The 25,813-nt window shown below is 42.7% G+C and overlaps 1 protein-coding gene across 2 annotated transcripts in view; it reads right to left on the bottom strand.

Moving 5' to 3' along the window:
* Nucleotides 1-4,163: 4,163 nt before the first annotated feature.
* Nucleotides 4,164-25,813, bottom strand: part of USP24 (ubiquitin specific peptidase 24) — a 136,377-nt gene continuing 114,727 nt past the window's right edge. For both annotated transcript variants that reach the window (XM_065912159.1, XM_065912165.1), the window contains exons 56-68: nucleotides 25,137-25,233; nucleotides 22,982-23,098; nucleotides 22,503-22,595; nucleotides 20,676-20,778; nucleotides 19,403-19,524; nucleotides 18,458-18,571; nucleotides 16,468-16,533; nucleotides 14,450-14,516; nucleotides 12,945-13,023; nucleotides 8,693-8,768; nucleotides 8,203-8,289; nucleotides 7,774-7,884; nucleotides 4,164-6,814 (exon numbers count right to left, since the gene is read on the bottom strand). In XM_065912159.1, the coding sequence (XP_065768231.1) occupies nucleotides 6,752-6,814; nucleotides 7,774-7,884; nucleotides 8,203-8,289; nucleotides 8,693-8,768; nucleotides 12,945-13,023; nucleotides 14,450-14,516; nucleotides 16,468-16,533; nucleotides 18,458-18,571; nucleotides 19,403-19,524; nucleotides 20,676-20,778; nucleotides 22,503-22,595; nucleotides 22,982-23,098; nucleotides 25,137-25,233 (1,195 nt within the window). In that variant the 3' untranslated portion in view covers nucleotides 4,164-6,751. The remainder of the gene's footprint in view (nucleotides 6,815-7,773; nucleotides 7,885-8,202; nucleotides 8,290-8,692; nucleotides 8,769-12,944; nucleotides 13,024-14,449; nucleotides 14,517-16,467; nucleotides 16,534-18,457; nucleotides 18,572-19,402; nucleotides 19,525-20,675; nucleotides 20,779-22,502; nucleotides 22,596-22,981; nucleotides 23,099-25,136; nucleotides 25,234-25,813) is intronic.

Here is a 25,813-nt window from a genome sequence, read left to right as displayed (position 1 = left end):
CGTCTGAGCCGGTCCGCCTCTGCCCCAGGCTGCAGCTCCCATGGGAGGTGGAGGACCCTAGCACCGGTGGTCAGCTCCTTTGACTGTCCTAGCCCGGGTGGTGGGGCTTAGCCAGGGAGGGGACGTGCAGGATACTGGGCCCTGGGGAGAAGCCCACAGCTCTGATGGACTGGCTGTGGTGGGGGCTGTAGAGGGGGGCTGCCAAGGTTTTGCTTTGCCCCTGATGGGGATGGTGAGATGCAGGAGGCACGGTGTCAGGGGAAGAAGAGGAGCTCATGTTGGCCTGCAGACACTCGCTTGTGCCCTTTGGGCCTAGCTTGCAGAGTGCCTCACGTGCCCTTTCTTTCGTCCCGGGGCCCTGGCCGGTCACCGTGGCCTGGGAGAGGGCTGGACAGTGACTGGCTGCGGGACTCACCTGGAGGCCTCCCACACCGTGGGGACCTACGTGGTGGACAGCACATCTCTGACGTGGGGCTGGGACGTCGGTGCGGGAGGCAGGACTGCTGAGGAGGCTCCTGCAGCTGTCATCATCTGCTGCCGGAGCCGGCCATCGGGGAGAGCAGGCCTCTTGTGAGGTCCAGTGACTGCCCTGCCCAGGACACTTGCACGGGGAAGGGGTCCCAGGCCTTGGCTGAGCCTTGAAGTGGTTCCTTCTTCTCCCCTAGTCAAGCCCTCTTCAGCCTGCACCCCGGGCAAAGAGGCCACCTCTTCCTCCTGGAGCTCTGGTGCTGGCACTCGGGGTGCGCCAGCTCCCCATCTGGGAGAACCCCAGCTCTCGGCCTGCATCACCCGCCCCAGGCCTGAGCTGGATGGAGGCTGATGGAGCAGGGCTGCAGGCGCCAGGCAGGCCCTCCCTCACCGGGGGGCGGGGTCCACACGCCCCCGTTAGCACAGGCCAGGCTGTGTTCAGCTTCCCGCCAGCCACTCCCCAGATGCCAATGTTGTGGGCAGAATGACCTTTTATCGAGCAGTCAGTCAGTGCTCAACCCTCCGTGCAGGAGGTGGTCATCCTCCCCTGGGGAGACAGCGAGGTGCTTGAAGGCTGAAGAGGCCAAATTATCAGTCGGGGGAGTGAAAGGCAGAGATGGCCCCTTACTTCCTGCCCGCTTTGGGGAAGCCCTGTGAGGCTCCCTGGTTAGTGGAGGATGTTTTCCCTGCCTCTGAGGGTATTGGGTGGTCCCGATAAGGGTGATGCTTTTCAAAAACGGCCTGTTTCAAAATGTCCAAAGGGCTTCTCCACCCAACTTCTCACAGGGTTTCAGAACAGCCCTGGGGCAAAGGCAGGGTCTATGCTACCCGCTGGATAGATGAGGATGTTGCGGTCCAAAGCACCAGCCCAGAGTCAGCTGCCAAGTCTCTGTGGCTTAAGTCCTTGCTCTTTTTCTAAACAGACCTCCATCAGTTTGATCTCCACGGGGCCCTCTCAGTTCTGCCATTAGGACTCACCTCCTGAAGAAAGCTTTTGTTCATAAAATTCCTAACTCTCCAGAGAACTATAGTCAATGTATAGTAATAACCTATAATGGAAAATAACTTCAAAAATAACAATGTATATCTGAATCACATGCACAAAAAAGAATTTTTTGAAATTTAGTAATGTTTATCTTCTTGCCAGTTTTTCTAAATGTCCTATGGACATCTACTAACAATGTATGAGATACAAAATTTTAAGTGTAATTGTGTAGGATATGATTAATATGGTGGTGTGTACTTAGCCATGTCCGACTTTTGCAACCCCATGAACTGTAGCCCTCCAGGCTTCTCTGTTTGTGGGATTTTTCAAACAAGAACACTGGAGTGGGTTGCCACTTCTTCCTCCAGATCTTCCCAACCCAGGGATTGAACCTGCATCTCCTGCAACTACTAGGCCACCTGGGAAGTCTATGGTTAATATAAATTAATTAAATATAAATCTATTACATTTAATTAATGACATCATTCAAGATGCTCCTATTTTAATTTTTTCTGCACATGATATTCTCAGAAAAAATGTTAATATGTCTATTGTTTTCTTTTCCCTTATATTTCTTCTGATTTGTGCTTTATTATCTTTGTTGTTAAGGTGTCTAATGGTATATGATGATGTCTCTCTTCTTTGTGACTTGTATCTTTTATCATTAAAAATGTTCATCTTTGTTTCATTAAAAAAAAAAAATCCTCTTTTACCCATAACTTGAGCCCCTACCAACAGCACGACAGATGCAGCCAGATGTGTCCCAGGTGATCACGGGGCCATGCCTTTGATTATCTTAGCTGTTCTCACCTTGCTCTGGTCCAGGTTTACAGCCTACCTGGCATCAGCCTTCAGGGGGTATTACCCAAAGGCTGACTCTGCATTTGCAGGGGATGCAGTTCCGTCCAGCTTCTCACCAGGTCCACGCACCTACCTTGTATGGTACACACTGTCATCCCTGCTTCGGGAGGAAACTGGGAACCAGAGATGGGGAGCTGGGTGCTCGCCTAGCTCACCGAGCCAGGAAGTGAAGTTGTGCCACGATATAAACCCAGACTTGGCCTGAAAGTCAGACTTTTTACTGCACCTGGTTGGGCCACCTGTCTTCAGAGCCGAGACTCAGAAGCGGAACACAGACCCTGTGAGCCAGCATAGAGCACTGGGACCTGAGCGGAGAGGCCTTTGGAGGGATGGAGGCGGGAGGCGGGAGGTGCAACTCTCCCTCTTTGAGCTCCCTCGACCCCACCCCTAACCCAAGCAGACAAGTGTGCACTTATCTTTTTGGTCTGTGTTTGTCATCAACCCTCTGTTGCCTTTTTACAGCAAGCACCTTTTCTAAATGTTTTCCTTTTGTAACTTAAAAGATATTTATTCTGAGTTTCGTAGCAGTTTTATTATATGGTGTCTTTTAAAAATTAAAACAACTTAGTCATGACTCTTGCCTGAATTTGACCGTCTAGGATGAGACCTTCCTTATATGAGGTGCTAGATAACTGTGGGATGGTTGACCAAATTGAGTCTTTGAAGAGTATGTGTATTGTGAGTGCAAGTATTTGAGTACTTAAGCCTGTCCGGGGATAAAATTGGAGTCTGTCTGTAATTTCCAAGTCCCCCCCAGCAACCAGGGCTCTCCCTCCTTGGCATCCCGTGCCTCATGTTCTAGATGCTCAGGGTCCTTGTGTTCTTCCATTCTCCTCTCCCAGGGCCTGGCACAGAGTTGATGTTTATGGCAAAAGTTTAAATGAGTGGCTGAGGCATCTGTAATGAGAATTATTTCCAGGGTCATTTTTCATGATTTGAAATTAAGAAGTCTCATGACTTTCTACTTTGCAAAAAGAATAATTACCTCATGCAATGTGGTTCCCCAGCCCCACTTTGAGGCTGGAGAGTGTCGCTGTCTTGAGCAAGGCCTAGCTCTAAACAGCTCATATTATACATGATCAGGGAATTGACTTGCAAAGGCAAAAGTCCTCTCAAACTCGGACAACTTGGTGTTTTGGAAAGTGTTCAAAACCTGCCAGTTGCTAAGGGCCGGACGACCAGCTGCTAAGGACCCGACTGCCAGAGGGTATCTGCGTTAAGTGGGCCCACTGGCACCCTGCCTGTGGTACATACCAGAGACCCCTCTCCCCATCACCCAAGAGCCGGGGGTTAGCTCCTTAGCTTTTCACACCCAGAAGGCTCTAAGATTTGAGAAAAGGGAACACCTGACTTTTGCAGAGGTTGGCAGCTGGTCACTGGGAGCCGGGGAGGAATGGGTGTGGACTGCAGAGTATCTGGAGCAGCAAAGAGCCCAGGAGAGGGGAACCATGTAGGCAGAGGCAGGGCATCAGGGGTGAGGCTGAGACCCGTGGGGTCCAACAAGAAATCCAGCTTGACCAGGGATGTGATTTATGCTGGAGACCGCTGGGAGGCCTGAAAGCTATGGGGGAGACAGCTGCAGGCCACTGGTCTGAGCTCTGCACATCCTTAATCCAGCTTTGCAAACGAATCCTGAAATGGTCAGGATATCCAGAGCGATAAATAGTTAAAAAGCTTAGAAAAAGACCCACTGCCCTTCATCATTAAAGAATGAGCCCTATTCACATCATCGGTCCAAAGTATGAACAGGAATCGGCACTATTTCCTTCCAGGTCACCGTCCCCTGGCACCCCTCCCCAACCACAGCCGTTTTCTGATTTACACAGAAAAATGCCAGTGAGCCTCCAACTCTGTTTTTGAAAAATTTATTTTACACCTTTAGAAGCTAAGAACTCTGCCACTCAGTGAACCAAATTTAGAATGAAGCTTCTCCCTTAGTTTATCTACTTCTTTTCCAAATTGTATAAACAAGATTTTGTACACAAGAGGTAGCAGAGGAAAATTCCAGTCTGCCTGTTCCAAGCTCAAAGGTAACTGCACACACCTTGATGTTCGCAGGGAGGGTGGAGCAAGATAGGGTGAGTCTGGTGACATGTGCTCTGGGCCTGCGTGTGGGCTCCAGGGGAAGTCACAGGCTGGGGTGCCTGTCCGAAGGCTCCTTTGCTTTCTTTCCCAGGATGTCTCTAAGGGACTGACTTGGCCATCCTAAGAAGGATCTCATGAAGGGAGCTTCTCGAGGACACACAGCATTGGGTTTAGTTGTGCAATTCCTATTCGACTTGCAGACCATTTTGAAAGATTTATAAAAACATCTTCGTCCAAAAAGATTGGCAGTAAAAATGACACCTCTTCCAAGGTAAGCCTGTCGTAATTGTCACTTTGTTGTATGACATTAAAAAAAAAAGTCATCAGCAGGTTGGTAGACTGCAGCCATGGGGAAATCAAGGTTACTGGCAAAGGGAAAGTGACGTTCACTGCAGCAACAATGTGAGCAAAACCGACCAGGGTGCCCCGTGTCAGCGACGGGTGGCCCTGGTCCCGACGCACGCTACTGTGAGGACAGCAGGTGCTGGGGGCTGTGGAAGGCATTGTTTCCATAGGAAATAAGGGACAGAAGTGGCAATTTCACTCCTGAATCTGGGCTCCTGAGTGCAGCTGCCAGCGCCACATCCTCGTGGCTGGCATTTCAAGGTCACATCCCGAGGGGTCGCTTTGTGAGGAGGAGGGCGGAGAGGGGGTGGGGGGCAGCAGGGCGTGGGTATTCATGGACTCAAAAATCCACTTTAAAACATCACATTTGAATTTGTAAGAACATCAGAACCACATAAAATCGGCCAAGGACCTCAGACTCTTTCTCGGGGGCGCAGCTCTGCTCTGCTCTGAGGTGATGGCCCTCTACCCAGCTGGTGTCTCTGACAGACATCACCACTGGCCAGTCATGCGATTAGACTGCAGCCTGGCTGCACTGTAACTGCGCCTTCGACGGTGAGGCCACAGGGCCTGCGGTGCACGGCAGGAGCTGCTGTCAGCCCTGTCACGGGTCCGCTGCGCCTCTGACTCTGCAGATCCTTGCCTGCGGCCGCCCAATGCTTCCTGAGGCTCCCCTAGTTCTGTGCGTGGGGAGCACAGAACAAGGCAGAGCACGCAACCAAAGACAAACAGGACTGAAAATGTGTGCAGTGACTCAAAACCCCAAACGTACACAATACATAAACTATGTTGGTATCCCCTCTCCACTCCAGAAAAAGGAGTGGGCTGGCGCTAACCTGAAATGAGTGAATGGTGCCGAGACCTGGGAAACGCAACTAAATGGGTGGGTTGTTCAGTGGCTTGCTAGTTATTTCTTATCCTTATCTTCTCAGTGTCAATTAATCACGCTGAGGAGAAACCAAGTCTCCTGTTCCTTCTCTGTGGTAAAATGTCCAGAAATTCACAAAGCAGTGTCTTTCAACTCAAATATTTAACTTCATAAACAACCAGTACCAAGGGTTTTAGTAATTAAGTTTCCAGCAAAAGCAAATGATTGCAGGTCACAAGATTTAAGACTACAGTTTATTCAATATGTCTCCAAGCATTAAAAAGATTTTATGAAGTCAAACTCAATAAAATCATATCTTAAAGTGCTTTTTATTTTGCTCTTTGTAAAATTTGTTTTGGGAACAATTAGTGATTGATGTCAAAGAATGCACTCTATACTTCTAGAGAACATAGTATTTTTTTTATTGCTCTTTCAATCTCAATTTTATCAGAAAAATACCTTAAAGAGCTTAATTTCCCAATTTTTGATCCTGGTAACATTTCATCAAGATCTAAGTTTATGCCCAGGGCTCTCATCCAGACCCACCTGAAATTCTATACAAATAGGGAGACATATTAAATACAAAGGTCTGTGTAAACTGAATTCTTTAACTACTATTTTACAGTGAAAAGGAATTTTTATCACATATTTTTACATCATTTTAAACTTGATATTTCTATTCAATGTTACTGCAAGATTAAAAATTTGCCCCCATATATCTAAAGGCAGCTTGCTTTTTTTTTTAATATATAAAAACCAAAGGAATTTCTTTTGTAGCATTACTGAGAAAGCAATAGCTTTATCTTCACTCACTCCTGTATGTTCGTGTAACAAAACAGTCTGCCACCAGCTTTACTTCCTAAAATCTGTACAGAAGTGTCAGTCCACATGTGGACCATGCCCCAGGTCAGCTGAACTCCACAGGCTGGAGTCTTCCCACTGCCACACAGCTCCCAGGCCTTCCCCGGGGGCTGAAGAGTGCGTTCCTTAAAAACACGGGCTCCTCCCCTCATGGTAGGTTCTCCCAGTCCAGCCTCCGGGCTCTGATAAAGGGTTCAAGAATGAGATTCTGATTTCAAAAAGGTGCTGAGCATCCAGTAACCATGACCTGACTGCTCATCACGTGCTGGGCACAGCCCCTAGGGATCCACATCGTCCAGATCACTTCTTAACTCGCCGATCATCATGGGTGATTCAGAACCCTTTGGGAAATGAAAGGAATAAATACATACTTAATAAAGTTAAGAGAAAAAAGTTTTCCTGTAATGACTGACTTAACTGTGTTCTGCAGTTTAACATGTCCTCATTTAACTACTTAATGTTTATCAAAGGGCAATAAAACATAACAAGTATATGTTTGACCTCATATTTGACAATTCTTGATTATGCAGAGCTTCCATTTCTGTGTTCTTACCGAGTTACAGGAACAATCTAGTGACTTGCCTACAGGCATAACATGGCCTTGAGTTAAATCAAATCACTATGCTGAGTGTCAGTTTCCTTCTGTGAAATCAGGGGAACGGCGACCTCACTGGTTATTACCAGGATCCCAAAGATTTAAAAACAAACAAAATCAGCAAATTCATTTGACGAGGCCTCCATGCACTGTGATGGAGCTATGGAGAAGGTCTTTCAGAAAGTTATGGACCGGAGGGAAGAAACGATACATGTCATTACATTTAAATCTGCTGCATTCTTCTACATAGTAAGCATTCAATAAATAATTCATTCTTTTTTCTACTATAGTGATTAGTATTGAAAAATACTTAAAAATTTGACGCCCCTGACAAGCACACAGATTCCAATGGCATGAGGCCCTTCTTTTCAAGCATATGTGTTTCTAGGAAGGCTGGTGAGAGCAGAAGGGGAAAGTGGTGATTTTTTGTAACCCAACAGAATGAAGTACAATCTGGAAGGACCATATCTGCAAACCGGGCTTTATCAGGATGCTCTCCAAGCTGAGAACAGTCAGCAGACTGAGACCAAAGCCTGGATAAATGTCACGGTGCAACGCCGCTCTGCTTTGTAAGCAGAGACGAGACCTGAGCAGAGGTTCCCAGAGGGCGGCGCTGGGGTCTGCTCTCTTGATGACCGAGGCTGTCTCTGGGAAACCTCAGAGCGGGCACTGCCCTCTCACCCAGGACTTGCCCTCCAGATGTACCTGCTGCAAGTGTCTCTCTCCATTCTCATTGGCGGGACTGCTCTCCGACCCGTTACTGCTCCCTGACTGCTCCTTCTCATTCAGCAGCGCCGTGGCGTACGCCAACGTGTCCTGCCAGAGATTGAAACACAAGAAGTCAGTGTGTGCAGTGGCAGCAGGACCGAGGAAGACCACCCTTCATCTGACCTCCGGAGGCGGTGCCTTCATGTCAACTTCTGGGGCAGGTGGGGCCACACTAAATGACCCTCACTGCTGTCCTTCCAGGCAAACAACTCACTTGCTGCTTTTTCATAGAAAAATCAATCGTGTCTTCAGTCCTTACTCACTTTTAATGTACACCTCTTTTTTTAGACAGCAGTTTCTGGGAAACACACTAAAAATTCTACCTAAGGGATTTCAATCCACACAAAACCAAAAGACAACTCTCACCTGAGCTGAAATTGTTCGCTGAAAGGTTTTTCCAGTTGACGTTTCATTAGAGACATTACTCTGCGGTGTCCAATAATGTTCTGACATCTGACATGGAGGGTCAAAAAGGCCGTTAGAGATGACAAGTAAGCCCACATGAGGCAACAACTTCTACCAACACATACTACAGTATAAAAAGCATATAGAACAGTGTATAAATTGACCCAGGCTTTCTACCACATCAGATCCTTTTTGATAAGATTGCACTTCTGCTTTCAAGAGTTCACTAAAATACTACCTCTTAAATAATCATCCTTACCTTTTTATCCATAAAATTCAGACAAATGTATTAAGATACAAATTACATGCATAAAGTTAGGTATCAACTGTTCCCAAAAAAGCGTGAACTCTGAAAATACTTTGACAGTCTCCAAATTAAGCCTGAGATTTTATTTCCTGATGAGATATGTTGTTGTTGATTCCCATGAAAGAAGCAGAAAAACTCAATTACCTTCTTCTGCAGCCACTGCACAGCCCAACTCCAGTGATGGGAATTCTCCTTGAAGTATTCTTTAGCAGCAGGACACCTGGTGATTGCAGGAAATTGTTATTAGCCAAATGCCTTCTTCGCAAACATTCTTGTTTAATATACAGTACTTTAAAATTCTGAAACACAAATGCTACTTTCATTAAATGCTCCTTTCAGTTGTCTTTTCTTATCTATCTCTAACTCAGCCACTCAGTTCTACTAAAACTCAAGGTTGGAAAATGAAAAATAACAAACAAAAGTAGCCACAACAAATTGTACATTTAATAAATAACCTCAATTATTTAAAAAAATTAAAAGTATAATTGATTTATAAACTTGAGTTAGTTCCTAGAGTACAGCAAAATGAACCAGTTATGCACATACTTCTTCTGATTCTTTTCCATTACAGATTATTACAAGACATTGAAGACAGTTCTCTGTGCTCTACAGTAGGACCTGTTGTTTATCTATTTTGTACATAGTAGCTTGTATCTGCTATCTCACACTCCTAATTTATCCTCCCTCAACCTCCTTTCCACTTTGGTAACCGTAAGTGTGTTTCCTATGTCTCTGAATCTGTTTTTTTTTTTTTTTAATAAGTTCTTTTGTACCATACTTTAGATTCCATATATAAGGGATACGACATTCGTCTCTCTCTGACTTATTTCACTTAGTACAGCTTCTCTAGGTCCATCCACGTTGCTACAAATGACACTGTTTTTTTAATAGCTGAGTAATATTCCATAGTACACATGTACTACATCTTCATCCATTCATCTGCTGATGGACATTTAGGTAGCTTCATGTCTTGACTTTTGTAAAATAGCACTGCAATGAACACTGGGGTGTATGCATCTTTTCAACAGTTTTTTCTGGATATATGTCCAGGAGTGGGATTGCTGAATCATATGGTAGCTCTATTTTCAGTTTTTAAGGAACCTCCATACTGCTTTCCATAGTGGCTATACCAATTTATACTTCCACCAACAGTGTAGGAGGGGTTCCCTTTTCTCCACAACCTCTCGAGCGTTTATTATTTGTAGTCTTTTTAATGATGGTCATTCTGATTGCTGTGAGGTGATACCTCACTCTAGTTCTGACTTTGATTTACATTTCTCTGATAATTAGCAATGTTGAACATCTTGTCATGTGCCACGTGGCCATCTGTATGTCTTCTTTGGAGAAATGTCTATTTAGGTCTTCTGCCCACTTTTTTGATCTTTTGTTGATGTTGTTAAGTTATATGAGCTGTTCATATATTTTGTTAATTAAGTCCTTGTTGGATGCATCAATTATAAATATTTTCTCCCATTCTGTAGGTCATCTTTTCATTTTGTTTATAGTTTCCTCTGCTGTGCAAAAATGTGCAAGTTTGACTAGGTCCCACTTGTTTATTTTTGATTTTATTTCTATTGCCTTGGGAGAGTGGCCTAAGAAAACATTGCTACGATTTATGTCAGAATGTTTTTCCTATGTTCTTTTCCAGTAGTTTTAAGGAATACAATAATAAATGACCTCTTGATAAAATCAAACTAGTCTTTAATTTTTATAATTTAAATAAGAAAGAATGATATGAGGGAAAAACAATTTTAAAACCTGATTTTGGAGGATCTCTCTCCCTTTCCATTTGTATTTGCCCACCTAGAAAGCTGTTCTTATTTGAAGATAGTACCGATGGGGAGACTGCCATTAACATATGTATAAAATGGGATATGTGCAGGATATGGAAGTACATATAAAGATACTACTAATATATGGACTTTGTGTTTGCTGGCATCAGATATGCTATGTGGCCCCAACACTACTTGGAAATACCATTCTTTTAGGTTTTTATGTCATTATGATGACATGCTGTCAGTATGAAGCCTAATTAATGAACCTACAATTGTGGCAGGATGTTCTCCATCTCCATCTACACTCATGACATCTACAATATCATGTCATCTGGAAAATGCATGTTCATGTGTTATTTCAATGGGGCTCTCATTTAAATCTGCTGAGGATGCTCAAATGCAGCAGATTAATCCCAACAGATTTTTCATTCTGGTATAAGTCCAAGGATGGCCAAGAATCAGGAAAAATCTGGAGCAAAATAAGTTAAGCTAAATAGAGCTCAGTGCAAAACTCGGTGATGGCAGTGCTGTCTGCTCAGTAATCCTGGGTTAGTTACATTACTGGGTATGTATCCTGAAACACAAAAACTCTACTTTGAAAAGATACATGCACCCCAATGTTTACTCTGCAATACTATTTACAAAAGCCAAGACATGGAAGTGACCTACGTGTCCATTAACATAAGACTGGTTTAAGAAGACGTGACGTGTATATACACACACAAAGGAATATTACTCAGCCATGCAAGTGCTAAGTTGCTTCAGTCGTGTATGACTCTTTATGACCCTGTGGACTGTAGCCTGCCAGGCTCCTCTGTCCATGGGATTTCCCAGGCAAGAATACTGGAGTGGTTGTCATGTCCTTCTCCATACTTGGCCATAAAAAGAATGAAATATTGCCATTTGCAGCAACATGAATGGACCTGGAGAATATTATACTTAGGATCATTTATATGTGGAATCTTAAATAATACAAAAGAATCTATATACAAAGCAGAAACAGACACAGACATAGAAAACAAACTTATGGTGACCAGGGGAAAGAGGGAAAGGAGGGATAAGTTAGAGGAGTATGGGATTAACAGACACAAACTACTATATATGAAATAGATTAGAAACAAGGATTTACTATGTAGCACAGGGAACTATATTCACTATCTTCTAATAACCTATAATGGAAAACCACCTGAAAAAATAATATTAACTGAATCACTTTGTTATACACTTGAAACTAACACAATATTGTAAATCAACTATACTTCAATTAAAAAAAATAACCTTGGATTAGCATGCAGTCACTCTGATCTTTTGTGGGCCAACATAATAAATAAATCGGGGAGCTGAAGTTGCAAACAACTCAGGTTCCTTCTACTGACAGATGAATGGATAAGTAAAATGTGGTGCATATACATATCTATACAATGGAATATTATTCAGCTTTAAACAGAAAGGAAATTCTCACACATGCTACAATATGGATACATCTTGGAAGACGTCATGCTAAGGGAAATAAGCCAGTCATGAAAGGAAAAATACAGTATGATTCTATTTATGTGAGGTATCTACAACAGTCAAATACATGAAGACAAAAAGTTGAAGGATGGTTGCTAGGAACTGGAGAGAGGAGGAATGGAGAGGTACTATTTAAATGGCTATAGAATTTCAGTTCTGGAAGATGAAAAAAGTTCTGGAGACAGATGATGGTGATGGTGATGGCTGCACAATGCTATAAATGTACTTAATGCCACTGAACTGTACACCTAAAAATGGCTAAAATGGTGAATTTTATGTTATGTATATTTTAGGGACTTCCCAGGTGGTGCTAGTGGTAAAGAACCCACCTGCCAATGCAGGAGACCTAAGAGACACAGGTTCGATCCCTGGGTTGGGAAGATCCCCTGGAGAAGGGAATGGTAATCCACTCCAGTATTCTTGCCTGGAGAATTCCATGGACAAAGGAGCCTGGTGGGCTACAGTCCATGGGATTGCAAAGAGTTGGACATGACAGAGTGACTTAATACACACATATTTTAGCACAATTAAATAAAAGAAGAAAAGAACCTTTGCCTTGAAGTCAGTCAGCTTGTGCCCAAGTCCGAGCTCTGACAGCAGGCATGTCACTTAAACCACCCATGATATGGGACTAGTAATAGTACCTAACCTCATAAAATTGCTCACAATGTTAAATGAGAATACAGGCGATATTTAGCACCATGCCTGGGTTCATAGGTTGAAGTAGTTGTTCTATGATTTGGCCTCTTGAGAGACTGTTCTGAAAGTGGGGACCTTGAAGCCGACACAGCTGATAGTTAACCAAAGACATCTTGAGTGACAGTTCATGAATTCTTTCTGTTGAGATCCCTAAACCTGCCTTGGACTCTTCTCCTTTCTGTACAAAGCCTGTCAGTTCAGCAATTCCCCCCCACCCCGGATTCCATAAGATGCTACTTTTAATACTCCTCTTTTTTGTCTCTTTGAGATTGTCTGAACCATCCAAGCAAGTATGCCCTGACTGGCTCAGATTTCCTAGGTACCAAAACAAGGGAACTTTTTTTCTTGAGTCATATCTGACTTGTAACTAAAACATCATTTTCTCAACTGCATTTTGAGTCAATACTTACTTTTGAGCAAGAGTTACAAGAAATTTGACACATTGGTAGCAGCGGCTGCTGTCCACGTGGTTACTGTGGTGCATCAGAGCTGAGAACAAAGGAAGGAATTTTATCAATAAAGCACTAAACTGGAAGTGGGCCCAGCTAATAAAGCTCTCCTGTTCTGAAAATTCACAGCAAACTTTCGATAAGCAGATGAGGAACTTAACCAAAGCACAATAGTGCTGACTTAACAGGGTTCTCCAAATTCTAACGGACAGAAACACTACTTTAAGTAGTATTCAAGAAACATACAAGGTGGTGAAGGCTTGACTTTCAGAAGAACTGAAAGGAACTAAAATTTATATTGGCTGATTATTCACCTAGAGACTTTCAAAGTTTTCCATTCACTGCAATACTGACAAAGAGTAGTTAAAATACTTCAGTGTGATAAATGGAGATTTATGGTACTATTTCACTTCAACAAATATTTACTGTTCTGTGCTATGGGCATTTAAAGATAAATATAGCCAACCCTTGAACAACATGGGTTTGAACTGCACAGGTCCACTTATATGTGAATTTTTTTCAATAAATACATTTATTACTACACAATCAGTGGCTGGTGGAATCCTCAGGTGCAGAACCATGGATATGAAGGGTAGACTATGGAACCTGAGCATCCATGGATTTTGGTATCCGAGTGGGTCCTGGAACCAGTGCCCTATGGTTACCAAGGGATGACTGTAATGCCTGCTCCCTGCCCTTGAGGCATGTATTGTCTGTATGTTTCAGAGAGCCTGGGTGCTGCTCAGAGCAGAGAGCACCATTCCAAAGCGGTGGCTTAGAATGTTGTAACTACAGAACATTTTAAGCATAAATTTCTTTTCTGCAATAAAAGGAGATGCTAAAACTTCTTTTAAATACACAGCAATATCTAAAATGACTCAAATTAACTGGGAATACAGGTGGATGGTGGGAGTTGGATAAGACTATTTTTAACTAAACTTTTTCTAAGATATAGCTCATTAAAGCCACTTTAGCCTTCTGAAAAAGAAAAGGTTGTCAAAAAACTTTTATGAGCAGATAATAAAAATTTGGGTGCATTCATAACACAGGTTAAAAGAAAAAAAGAAATTGCATTTCATGAGCGTGACAATATCCTGAGTGTAAGGTTTTAGTCCTTCCCCACCTCAATGGCTACAGAGTAGAAGAAAGGCTTCTTGTTAAAGTGGCAAACCTCTAGCTTGCTGAAGAAAGTCACAGCACCCCTGAATCTTACCCTACCCAGTAAAAGGACCTCAAGCTGTTGTCTTACGAAAAGCAGGAGTGTTCAGGGTGGTAAGATCCTCTGGCTTTAATTCTCCTGACTAGACTGAGAGAGTCTAACAGCCCTGACCAGACCACCCCTGGATTCCTCAGCGATCCATGCCAGGCAGTGTGCCAGGCAAACCCTGGGGAGGAGAGGCTGGCTGGAATGATGGGCTCTCTGCACCTTTCCTGCAGGCGCTTCTTCACAGGGCAGCCATACTTGCCTAGTAATCCATTTTCTGTCTCAAACACAAACTTGACTCGTTCCACTTGTATGGGATCCTCGATGACCTGTGAGAAGCAGGAAACAAAGGCTGGTAAATGACAGAAGAAACTTGTGTTACAGCCACTGGTGCCTTTAAAAACAACTCATTCAAGGGACTATAGTTACTAACATGCTAAAGCCAAAAACAAATATGTTACTGCCATATTTTCAACAATATATTAAATTTCAAACTAAAGATGAGAAAATATTAAGTAGTATTTGAAAATCCACACATTTCCTAATACATGCTCTGAAGAACTGAATCTAAGGTTCTCTGTGGATTATAAGGATGTGTATTTTATGATCCCCCAAATAAGAGATTTACAGTTCACAAAAAACCTGTCAAAGTTTTGATATAATACAGGCTCTACAAGTCGATGTGGAGATTTATGCCACACCACACAAGGCTGGATCTATGTCACACTCTTGCTGTACTTCTAATGCCTGACACTGAATCGTACACAGTTCAATAAACTAAGTGGGTCCGTTGTTAAACAGATGAACATCATTCAATCCCACTCCTGAGAAGCAATGATCTTACAAAAGCACTAGGACCAAAAAGAGACAGGCAATTTAGAAATGGCACCCATGATGTATCTCCATATGCAAGTGTTTATTAAATGCTTACCCTGTGCCAAGGCCTTAGGGACCCAAGGGGAAGCCAGTCCTCATCCCACTGCCCGCTCTTTATTTTAAATATTTCCTGGGCTAGTCTCTCACTGGTTCACAGTCAGTCACTAAATTTCACTGATTCTCTTTCTAAACACCTGTTGTTCTGGCCCTAGCTCCTTCTGCTCTGGTCTCTCCTTAGTATAAGCCTTGGTATTTTACACTCAGATTACTGCCACAGACTCCTATATGGTTTTCCAATTCCAACCCTTCTTTAGTCCATCCTTTAAGACAACTGCTGCGGGAATCTTCTAAGACATAAATCAGGTTATATCACTTTCCTGCCTCAAACCCTTCCACGGTATCCATCACTGATGGCAGAGGTTATGAACTTAAATGTCTAGAGTTCAAGATGGTAAGAAATGGGCCACGTGGCAGACAACAGCAGTGCTGAGGGCAGTGGGGAACTGGAGACCACAAGCTTCATGGAAAGGACATGCTGTTACTGCTCTGGGTGGCTGGAGCACGCGGGAAACAGACCAGTGTGAACAGATTGCCTGATTTCTGAAGACAGGTTGCAATCCAGAAATTAAAGAACAAAACAATTTGGGCCAAACAGCCAAGACATGTGGGTGGGACTTGGCTACCAGTGTGTCGCCACTAGCCCACAGGGAGAAAGTCCACAGGCACTGGAACCGGAAACTCCTCCTGGTCTGGTCTGGGCTTCTCCCCCAGGCCCCACTAGTTTCCGCTCCTTTTAGTCCTGCCTCTCCCGGTCACTGAGCAAACCGGGCGTTTGGTAGAGAGCACAGGCTCCACGGCCAGTCACTCGGCTCAGATCCTGCTGTCACTTATTGATGACGTCCTTGGCAGGTCGCTCTACTAGTTTAGCTTCTAATACCGTATTTCATTGATTGCAGCTGTATTTTTCCCCCTGCCTTTTGTATTTCCCAAACTGGGATGCACCCTATAGTGGATTACATTTCAGTTTTGTGGCTCATAAAGATATTTTCAGTAGCACATGGACAGGCCGCAGAGCCAGCCATTCACCTCTCCTGGTTCTTGCGAGGTTCACACAAGATCACACTTGAGCTGAGCACCATTTTCTATGCATGGTAAGTAAGGCCTTTGCTCTCTGTACTGGAATTGCTTGTGTCCTTGTCTAGCTCCCTCACTAAACATAAGGAAATTTATTACCATTCACCTCTGAATCAGTTAAGGCAAAAAGAATGGGTGATGTGAAGAGGACTTGGTGAGTACAGACCAAATGAATGGAAAAGAAACACAAGGACATACAGTTTTTATTTGCAAATGCATGCTGCCTAGTAAATATCTAAATGCAAGTGAATCAAAACATTCATGACTTACCAGTATCTCATGAAGTAGTTGGAATGTATTCTTTAACTCATGGGGTGGAGCTGTTTCTAGTTGGTTCTGAAATATTTTTTAAAAGCACAAAGATTCCAATAAGTCTTCAGTGAAAAAGGTTGGAGTGGCAATCAACAGTGTTGGACTCCAGCCCAAGTTCTACCACCACCTGGCTGACCTTGGGCAAGTCATTTCCTTCTCTGGGTCTCAGTTCCCCAAAGGAAACTAAATCTGGGGACTGAAACAACACCACGATCCTCCCTACTATAACTCTCCATGATATTTTACTATGAAATTAGGAAGGAGAGAGAAAGAAGGAGAGAAGCAGAAAGGAAGGGAGAGAGTTTTTAGTCACTAAACAGGCCTCAATTTATACTTATATTTCATTTATACTTATTCTGTTTTGTTGACTATTCTCAAGTAGCTGTGAGATGCTAATCAGAGTGTTCTGAGATCAACATGCTGTGAGTGAAATATAAGAAAAGTTCAGCTTAGAAAGTAGAAAAATCTGCCAAGACACATTAAACGAAGAAAGCAAGGTTGAGAAAACTCACACCCCTGTGCATTTTAATAACCTTACACATAATATGCAGTGGGAAAGGACACTGCATTACAACAGGGCATTTGCAAGGTGCCAGGTCTGGTACTGAGTACTTCATGTATCATGCCTCACTGAATCTACACAATCTGTAAGGTCTAGTCAAATTTCCTCCTGTTTTTCAGAAGAGGAAACTGCCCTTGGTTATATAAATAGTAAACAGTAAAGAGAGGTCTCAATCAACCCTGATACAGGCAGATCTGTACAGAAAATGCTGAGGGCAAAACATACTTTAATAAGAGCTTGGAGACATGACCCACTGACCACAGCTGCTTGCTAACACTACCTGTTATCATTATTTACAAATCCTGGGGCAGGCAAGATGTGGGACAAACTAAAATATCTCTTGTAATTTCACACAAAGAGGACTGGAAAGACACATAACTGATGTGACAATACTGGCCCATGGGGTAGGGGGAAGAGGAGACATGGCTGGCTGGTGATGGTCGAAATGGACTTTGCATATTTTTTCACAAAGAGAACAAAGTCGGTGTATTCTCCATGTAATTAAAAATTAAAGATTAAAAATGAATAAAAATGGTATGCATAGGCTTAAAGGTTTTTCTAATAATTCCTAGAAAGGCAGTAGTTAACAGCACAGCCTTGGAGTCATACTGCTGATATTCGAACTCCCACTCGGCCACTTACTTGTTGTGTGACACTCGTGTCTTCAATATCTTCAATACTAGTATCTATACTGCATAGGACTTATGTACTAGAGAATTAAGTGAGTTAAATATGAAATATGCTTGCAACTGTGCTTGGCATCCAGAAAGTGCAACCTAAGTAATTACTACACTGACCAGAGCTTCACAATGAACTACATATATTACTACTTCAGAAGGTGAGAGAAATCAACCTACTCTTGATTTTTTAGATGTGGCCTGGGGAAATAACCTCAAACTTTAAAACCATTTTATACGACAATGGTCACCATAGCATTATCACTAACTATAAAATATTATTCTTAACACTTAAAAATTGCACCCAATACAAATATGCCTCACTGGGAAGGGAATGGCTGAGTAAACTGTGATACATGAGAGAAGGAAATACATTCAGGTAGCTTTTAATGATACGGTAAGTACTTACAATGTCAACTGAAAAAAGAGGGCACAAAAATCATATAGACAATAAAATCCCAATTATATTAAAATATATGCATAGAAAATAAAAAGGGAAATGTGAGAAAATATTCATGGTGATCATCATAAATGGTGATTCTGAATCCTTTTTTTATTCTTCATTTAAAAAATGAGCCTATACTATTTTTATGATTAGGAAAACAATTAAAGTTATTAAAAGAAGCAAAGTGCCTGGGAGGCAAAGAAACGCTTTCTTAAGTCTCAACTGCAGGCTTGCAGGCTACCACAGGTGTTTACGAGGTCCTACCTTAATGAAATGCAGCATGGTGAAGGAGAAATGCTCGTTACAGAAACAGCAGTACACCACCATTTCGATGAGCGCCAGCAGTGAGCCCGTCAGCTCTCTCAGGGCAAACATTACCTAGTGAGGGTAGAAGAGGAGTGTTTCTTTTGTCACAAAACGCTGTTTCTGACTTTCACTCAAATCCGCTCAGATTGAGGACCATCAACACTGCCTCAAAATAGTTTTGAGTCTGTCTGAGAGTTAACACAGTTTGTGCAAATGTGCACCTTTTTCTCAGGAGTCACTTTTATCAGATTTTAACAAGTGACCTCTCCCATTAAAATAACCACTGATAGGTCCAAAAAAATACATGATGTTAAGCTTTAAAAAAAAAAGAGATATAGCACAGCACTGTTGATATAAATAAAAACCAGTATGATTATGTTCACCGAGTCATATATATATAAATCAAGTTACAGAACAAGGATTGGAAGATTATGTTCTTAAGATGTGGTAGCTCTGGGTGGAAGCGGGAGGGACCTCAACAGGAGGTTGTGAAGAGCTCACTTCCATAGTCCTGAGGTTAAAAAACCTGTATGCTTCAGAGCTGTAGTACTCAGGACCAGCGACACACACAAGATTCGGAGTAAAACCTCTGATAATAAATGGAGTGACTGACTCGGCGGTGGGTGGTGGTGGTGGTGGTGTGTGTATATGCCATATACCTCCTCCTGGAACCTGGAGGCCCAATTCTTAGTTGCAGGGAAGACTAATAACATTCTTTTCAGCTGCCTATTTCTTTCTGACATACACACAGGAAGTAAAATTAATTTGAAATAACTGCTTCTTAACTATACTCCCCTACATGAGAGTAACATACCAAATACAACTAATAACAAAAGGCATTTTTTTCCTCAAAAAGAAGAAAACAGATAAAAGGAAAATGGCTTTAGTGGAACAAGGACATACCTCTAACAGGTAAGGTTTCCCTTCAGACAAGAACAACAGGGCTTCGACTTCCTCGTGGAGGGGCAGCAGGGGGCTCGAGGGGGCAATGCTAATAGGCGGCCGTTGTTTAAACACACCCGGAGCTTTAGGAAATCAAAGGAAAAAGCCACCTCATGTTACCACGTGAAACCGACATCTACAACATAAGGCAACGGCCTCCAGATTCACACGCCCAACTGCTGAACATACACAGCCGTCTCTCACAGTCATGAGACTTGAGAAAAGGCTTCCCCTCTCTTTCAATGTAGGCCCTGGACGTAGGTGTAACTGTTAAATCCTTAGACTCCCCGTGATTCACAGCCAAGATGATCCTTTTGAAGAAGTTTAAAATGAGAAGAAAAAAAAAGGCCCAAAGTGCCTCTGAAGAGACCAAGGACAAGGCACTTCTGCTGCTTAAACAACTGCCAGAGCTGAGCAGAAATCTCTCACATGGAAGGGGTTACCCCACATGCTAGAAAAGCAAGGACTCTCACTCTCAATTTTCTTTCGCAGACCCGTCTGAACTCACAAATGAGGTAGCTTCATCTTTTAGACGGGTGAACCAGAATTTAGGAAGCAGAGTCTAGCTCACGACTATACGAGAGCTCCCCCACGTCGCTTCAGAGAGCCAACGGCGTCTCCAGGTCAGAGGCACACTGTGATTTTTGATCTAGCTTCCTGGTCAGATGACATGAAAACCCTGCCATAGGCTCTGGGGTCAGAGGCTTGTGTCCCACACTGGCTGCTACGCCTCTGACTAGCTGTGAGATGTGGGAGTTACTCGAGCTCTCCCCACCTCAGCTCCCGCACACTCGGAAGGGGAACCAGCCTCACAGGTTTGCTGAGGGGATTCAACACAACAAGCTGAGAGCCCCGGGAGAGGCACAGCACCCAGGAACACCGAGTACCTTACAGCAGCTTCGCTGTGCTATCGTTGCTATTGCCGTTGGTGCTGTCACCGTAAGGTCTGACAACAGTTAGAAATGGAGCCTTTAAACCCAGAGTGTTTTAAATGCTTCTATATCCCACCCCGAATAAATTACTGACTTTCTCTTGTGACAAACTAGTAAAAATAAGGTGAAGCTTAACATGAATTGAAAAAAAAAAAATTTAAGCGTCCCTCAAATATCAAATAGCCAAATGAGAAGCCACTAACATACATTTAATTGCCAACATTATTATTCTCTACATGTTACTGACAAATTCACCATCTCTCCAGTTCCTTGACATATTAAAGACAGGTTTTAAAGCTTACCAACATTCCTCTGGGAAGAGACATCTGAATGCAGGACGAGCAATGCCACTGTATTGTGAAGGTTCCCAAATTCTCGTGCTTGTGCAGAACTCCACCGACGTATCTGTTGTCAGAGAAAATAAAGTGGGTGTTAGTGCTCTGGTGAGAAACAAGTGACAAGGAAGGAAAAGGTATGTAGGTTCATGATATACTGAGCCACATTCTTTCTCAATGTTTGACAGTATGAGAGATCAAAGTTCAAAAAACTCACAGGTTTCAGGCCAGCTTAATAGTGGCTTAACAGAGATATGCATGAATTTGTATTCTAAAACAAATACAGTTATGCAATTCTATTTAGGCACTGAGCTCTCACAACGTGCTAGGTAATTTTCCTGCACCCAGTACAGTGGGGAAAGCCTGTGAGGCTGGGGGTCTGCAGGCCTGGCCCCCTCTGCCACTCACTGATCTGTGCAGATATGGGTGACTTCTCTACCTGACTTCCTTGTATCAGGACAGGGACAACCTACCCGCTACCTGTTCCACACCCACTTCATGGCTGGGAGGACGAAAGAAAACATTAAAGGTGAGAACGTTTTCAAACTTAGGTGCTCCATAAATGCAAAACAATATTAATCATACAATATAACATCATTAATTAAATATTATTTAAATGACAATGAATTTAAAATAATTGTCAGTGTCAATGGAGCCTCTGATAAGGAAGAGCTGATAAGGAAAAGTAAAAAACTGATACTCAACATAATATCAGCACACAGAGCAAGTTACTGTCCGTGCATTTATTTATTTAGGCCGCACTGTGTGGCACGCAGGATCTTAGTTCCCTAACAAGGGACTGAACTTGTGCCGCCTCCAGTGGAAGTGTGGAGTCTTAGCCACTGGACCGCCAGGGAAGTCCCGTTTTCAACATTAAGGAGTCAGAGTGGCTAGGTGGTATGACAGGAAGCTGAGAGGAGGCCTAAATGACAAGTCTGTCTCCCTTAATAAAAAAAGGAAAGGTTCCCTAGGCAATGAATCACATACAGTGGAAACTAGAGCTTAAGCTCTGTGATCCTGAATGAGTCACAATTTCTCTCAGCTGTAATTCCTGCCCAAGAAGGGGGATGAAACTACCTGTTTTACTGAACTGTACACTTCAGAGGTAGAGCATGAAAAGTAACCAGTTGTGTCTGGCACATAATAACTGCTCCGTACATAGTATTTATCATTACAGCATGCTGACATTTTGTGTATTTTATTTATTTATTTTTCATTTTGTGTATTTTAAATCTATCAAACAGAAGAAATATAATGACTGGAAAAAATACACCAACATAGGAACTTCAAACAGGAGAGTCATTTGAGGATATATTTGACTCTACTATTCCAAAACCATTTCCCTTTCATTTTCTGAATATGAATATTACATCTGCAGCAATGTTGCTCAGCATTTAATGGTTCAACTTCACATGTGAATAAATGGTCTGTGACAGCATCCCATGTAAGCACCCCCACCAAGACCAAGCCTTGCTCATAGTCCCACAGAGTGAGTGGAGGAGGACCGGTGTCACTCTTTCTGAAGGCTTTCGAATCCCCCAGGCAGAACCCATTTTTCCTCCCAGGACACTTGGCACTTCACATTTTGACTGATGTCTGAGTTAGTCATTCCCACTGGTTATGGCATTTAAAATAAATTCTATGAGGAGGCTGTAAAAATAACTGAACTCCAATTTAAAAGCTAAACACCACTTGTTGTATACCTGGACTCTGATGAAACGAAGAGAGACACTGTGGCTATGATAAAAACTGTAGCCAGGTCACTGGGCTGTATGAAACAAAAGCAGGCAGTACCTGGGTGCTCTGCCGGCTGGCCCCGAGGAGGAAGCTGATCATGTGTCGCAGAGCAGAATGCTTCAGAAGGAGATCCCCGGCCTTAATCCCTTGCTGTCATAAGAAACAGAGAATGACAAATTATATTCTTATCCAGATAGAAATCTATCCCAAAAATACTGCCAAGTGAGAACCTTTAAGCAGTAAGTGTTTAAATGCCATAATTTACATATAGAAAGTGCTTGTTGAAAACCTAACAGCCCTGTGGGCCTGCACAACGGCCCCTCATTTCATTGCAGACTCCTGCTCCAACAATGAGAAACGATCCCCACCTACCTACGCTATATTCTTACAAGTAATATAACACGCAATTGAAGATTTTTAAAAAGAAACACTCATAAAATTATATCATATAGGTCCTATGTTGACCAATATAAATGTTTTGCATATATAAAATTCCTTTAGACTATAAATCCCTAGTGGAAAAAAAAATCATTTACCTTTTGCACAAAAGTGTTGAACAGGAAAAAGTACTGAGCACAGTTTTTACAATTTTCGGGGACATCTTTATCCAACAGAGCAAGCAGTACCTCCAGTAACTGATGAAGGCTCTTTAACTGGTTAGAGGAAAGATGAAATTACATAAAGAAAAAGAATGTAAGACGGACATCTGTAATAGGATTAACCTGAAGTAAATCACCATAAGAACAAAAGGAAAAGTCTGATTGATACAATCCAGTCTCAGATTCAGATGGATTTATGCTTTGGAGAGCAAAAACAGAATTATCAATTTGATCTTCCAGGGGAGACTGGCAGAACTGTAGAAATAACGAAAGAAAAGCCTAGTTTTGTTTCCTCGCCTTCAGACTCAACGGCACGGTTCCACTGCCTAATGGTCACATTTTCTAAAAAGCCCAGTTCTTTCTGTCTTTTAAAAAAAAGGCAGGGGTTTTAGAGGAAACACTTCTGAATCCCTCCCTCCACTTTGCTACTTCTTCACATAATCACAGATGCAAAGAATAAAAAACACAGACACAGGCATAAAGGCTAGGAACCAAGCCAATGGAGCAAATGGAGAGCAACAGCCTGACAGAATGACAACGGTAATATCAACTCAACTGTGAACTTACTTGAAAGCCCGCTGACGCCTCATGGAAAGCTTTGAAAAACATTTTATTTGTTTAGAAACCATTTTGGTTATCACATTGCTTCTTCTTTCCCTCCCACCCCAACTGTTTCTGGACAAGTCCCTGGAAATCCATGTGTGACCTGAGAACTGAGACCAGGCTTACTACTCCTGTCAGTTCCTTTCCTCTGGAGAAGGTTCTCATTGACTTTTGAAATATTCCCATCCATCCTGTCATACTCATTATAAATACAGTAAAATCTACCATGTATGTAGCATTCCATTTCAAAGTACTTTCCAATATAAAGTGGGTGGCAAGAGGCACCATTTCTGTTATGGGGGAAAATAGACATAATATAACAACAGCTGAGTATCAAGGGGAATTTACTGAGGCAAATGGTTCACATCCTCCACCGCTCCCTTCACTTTCCTCCCCCTGCAGTCCTGCTTTGAGAGGCTGGTGGGGTGACGTGCTATGGCCTGACCCCATCTGTAGGTAGACTGCACTGATTCTGCCTTTATCCTTTGTCTGTTGGTACACGGGAGGAAGCAGGAGAGGGAGAAAGTTCTTACATTAAATATCTCAGAGAACTTCCACAGAGTGCTTCAGAGCAACGGTATCTAAGCTGTCCTAGGCAGCTCCCAATGACCTGTTTTTTAATATTCTGCAACCAAGTAAGGTTTTGTGAAGAATGGTTCTGCTGTTTAAGCTGACCGAAAGCCACTGCCTTAGAGTAAACCTCCAACGTTTATAAGGAGCCAATTCATTCTGAATACAACATTTTTCAAAGTTTTCCATGTAGTGTCAGCTGTTTGAAACAGCAAACTTGGAAAGTTACTGCTGTATTTGCTAGGACTTAACAGATTGAACAATCAGACTCATGTCATTTATGTCCCTAAGACTTAAAATTTTGGGGAAACTGAGAATGGTAATAAATACTATGTTGTTTGAGCATGTGTGGAATTGTGAACTAGAAGAAAATATGTTACAGAAAACAGGGTTAGGAAGAAGAAGAAATTCAGAATAAGAGGAACAAGGATTAGGGAATAACAGATCAAAGAAGGAACTACCGTGGCCAGTGCCCCTGGATGGATGGCACTACCTGGTCCGATTGCCAATGAAGGTTCAGATCATGAACATAGCTTCTGAGCAAAGAGACAAAGCCAGGGGCGGCTCAAATGACTGCTGGTCTAGACTACAGACTCTGGACTCAGGCTGGTCTTTACGCAGAGAGATCGAACACAAACTCTTGAGAGAAGACTCTGAGATGGAAGAGTTCTAGACAGAAAACCCTGATGCAGATCAGAGCAGATCTGAATTCTGAGCCTACTCTGATGTCTGGGATCTGAGGAAGAGAGTACAGAACGCCTTCCAGCCTGGCAGTGATCAGGACGTCAGTTCACAGAACATGCATTTTTATGTGGAAAGTTACCAGACTCTAATCCTAGGCTTTTCTTCTTCTTATGTGCAATTTAAAACATTTGGTAAAAGCAGAATGTGTAGACAGTATTTAGAAAACGAGACTGACCTTATCCTGATAAAACAAGGCACTGTCTAGGGTTTTCTCCAGGATTGTGGCCACAGCAACACGTACTTCTCTCACATTGCACTCCAACAAGAAAATCCTAACACAAAGAAAAAGAGGTGTGAAAAAGCAAGACCAGTTTCTATAACCCAACCTTCCCAACATGGGTCCCACCTACTATCCAAGGAAAAAATTACTCCAAAATGTCAGTTTAAGTCTCCTGAGAGTGTCAGCATACACTGGCCCTCGTGAGGGAGGAAGAAGATGAAAGAGGAAAAATGAGACCTTTGAACACGTAAGGTGGATTGTTTTCTGTTCCTTCCTTTCTTCCTCTAAGATGAGTATCTGTATAAATGTAAATTTGGATTTCAACAGATATAAAAGCAAAGAACCTAAGGTTTTATAAATTCCGTTTACTCAGGAGTAGTGTTCCTTGGCACCCCTTCGATTTCTCAGAATAGGATACTAGTTAAGAGTTCTCAGTCAACACAGTACCTCCTAAGCCCTCTGTTCATCTATATTGCCATCCTTTCACTTCCCTTTCCTTTCCTCTCCCAACTCTGACTTATTACGTGGTCCTCCTAGAAGCATGTGAGGCCGAAAATGTCCTGCTCCCTTCCTTTCTTCTCCTGTGATGATGACGACGACAGCGGTTAAGGTTTACCAGGCATGTCCATTAT

This window comes from Muntiacus reevesi, chromosome 1 (genome assembly GCF_963930625.1).
Source record: "Muntiacus reevesi chromosome 1, mMunRee1.1, whole genome shotgun sequence".
Taxonomy (NCBI): Eukaryota; Metazoa; Chordata; class Mammalia; order Artiodactyla; family Cervidae; genus Muntiacus; species Muntiacus reevesi.
Note: the sequence above shows the minus strand (reverse complement) of the source record. Positions and strands in the feature narration are given on the sequence as shown.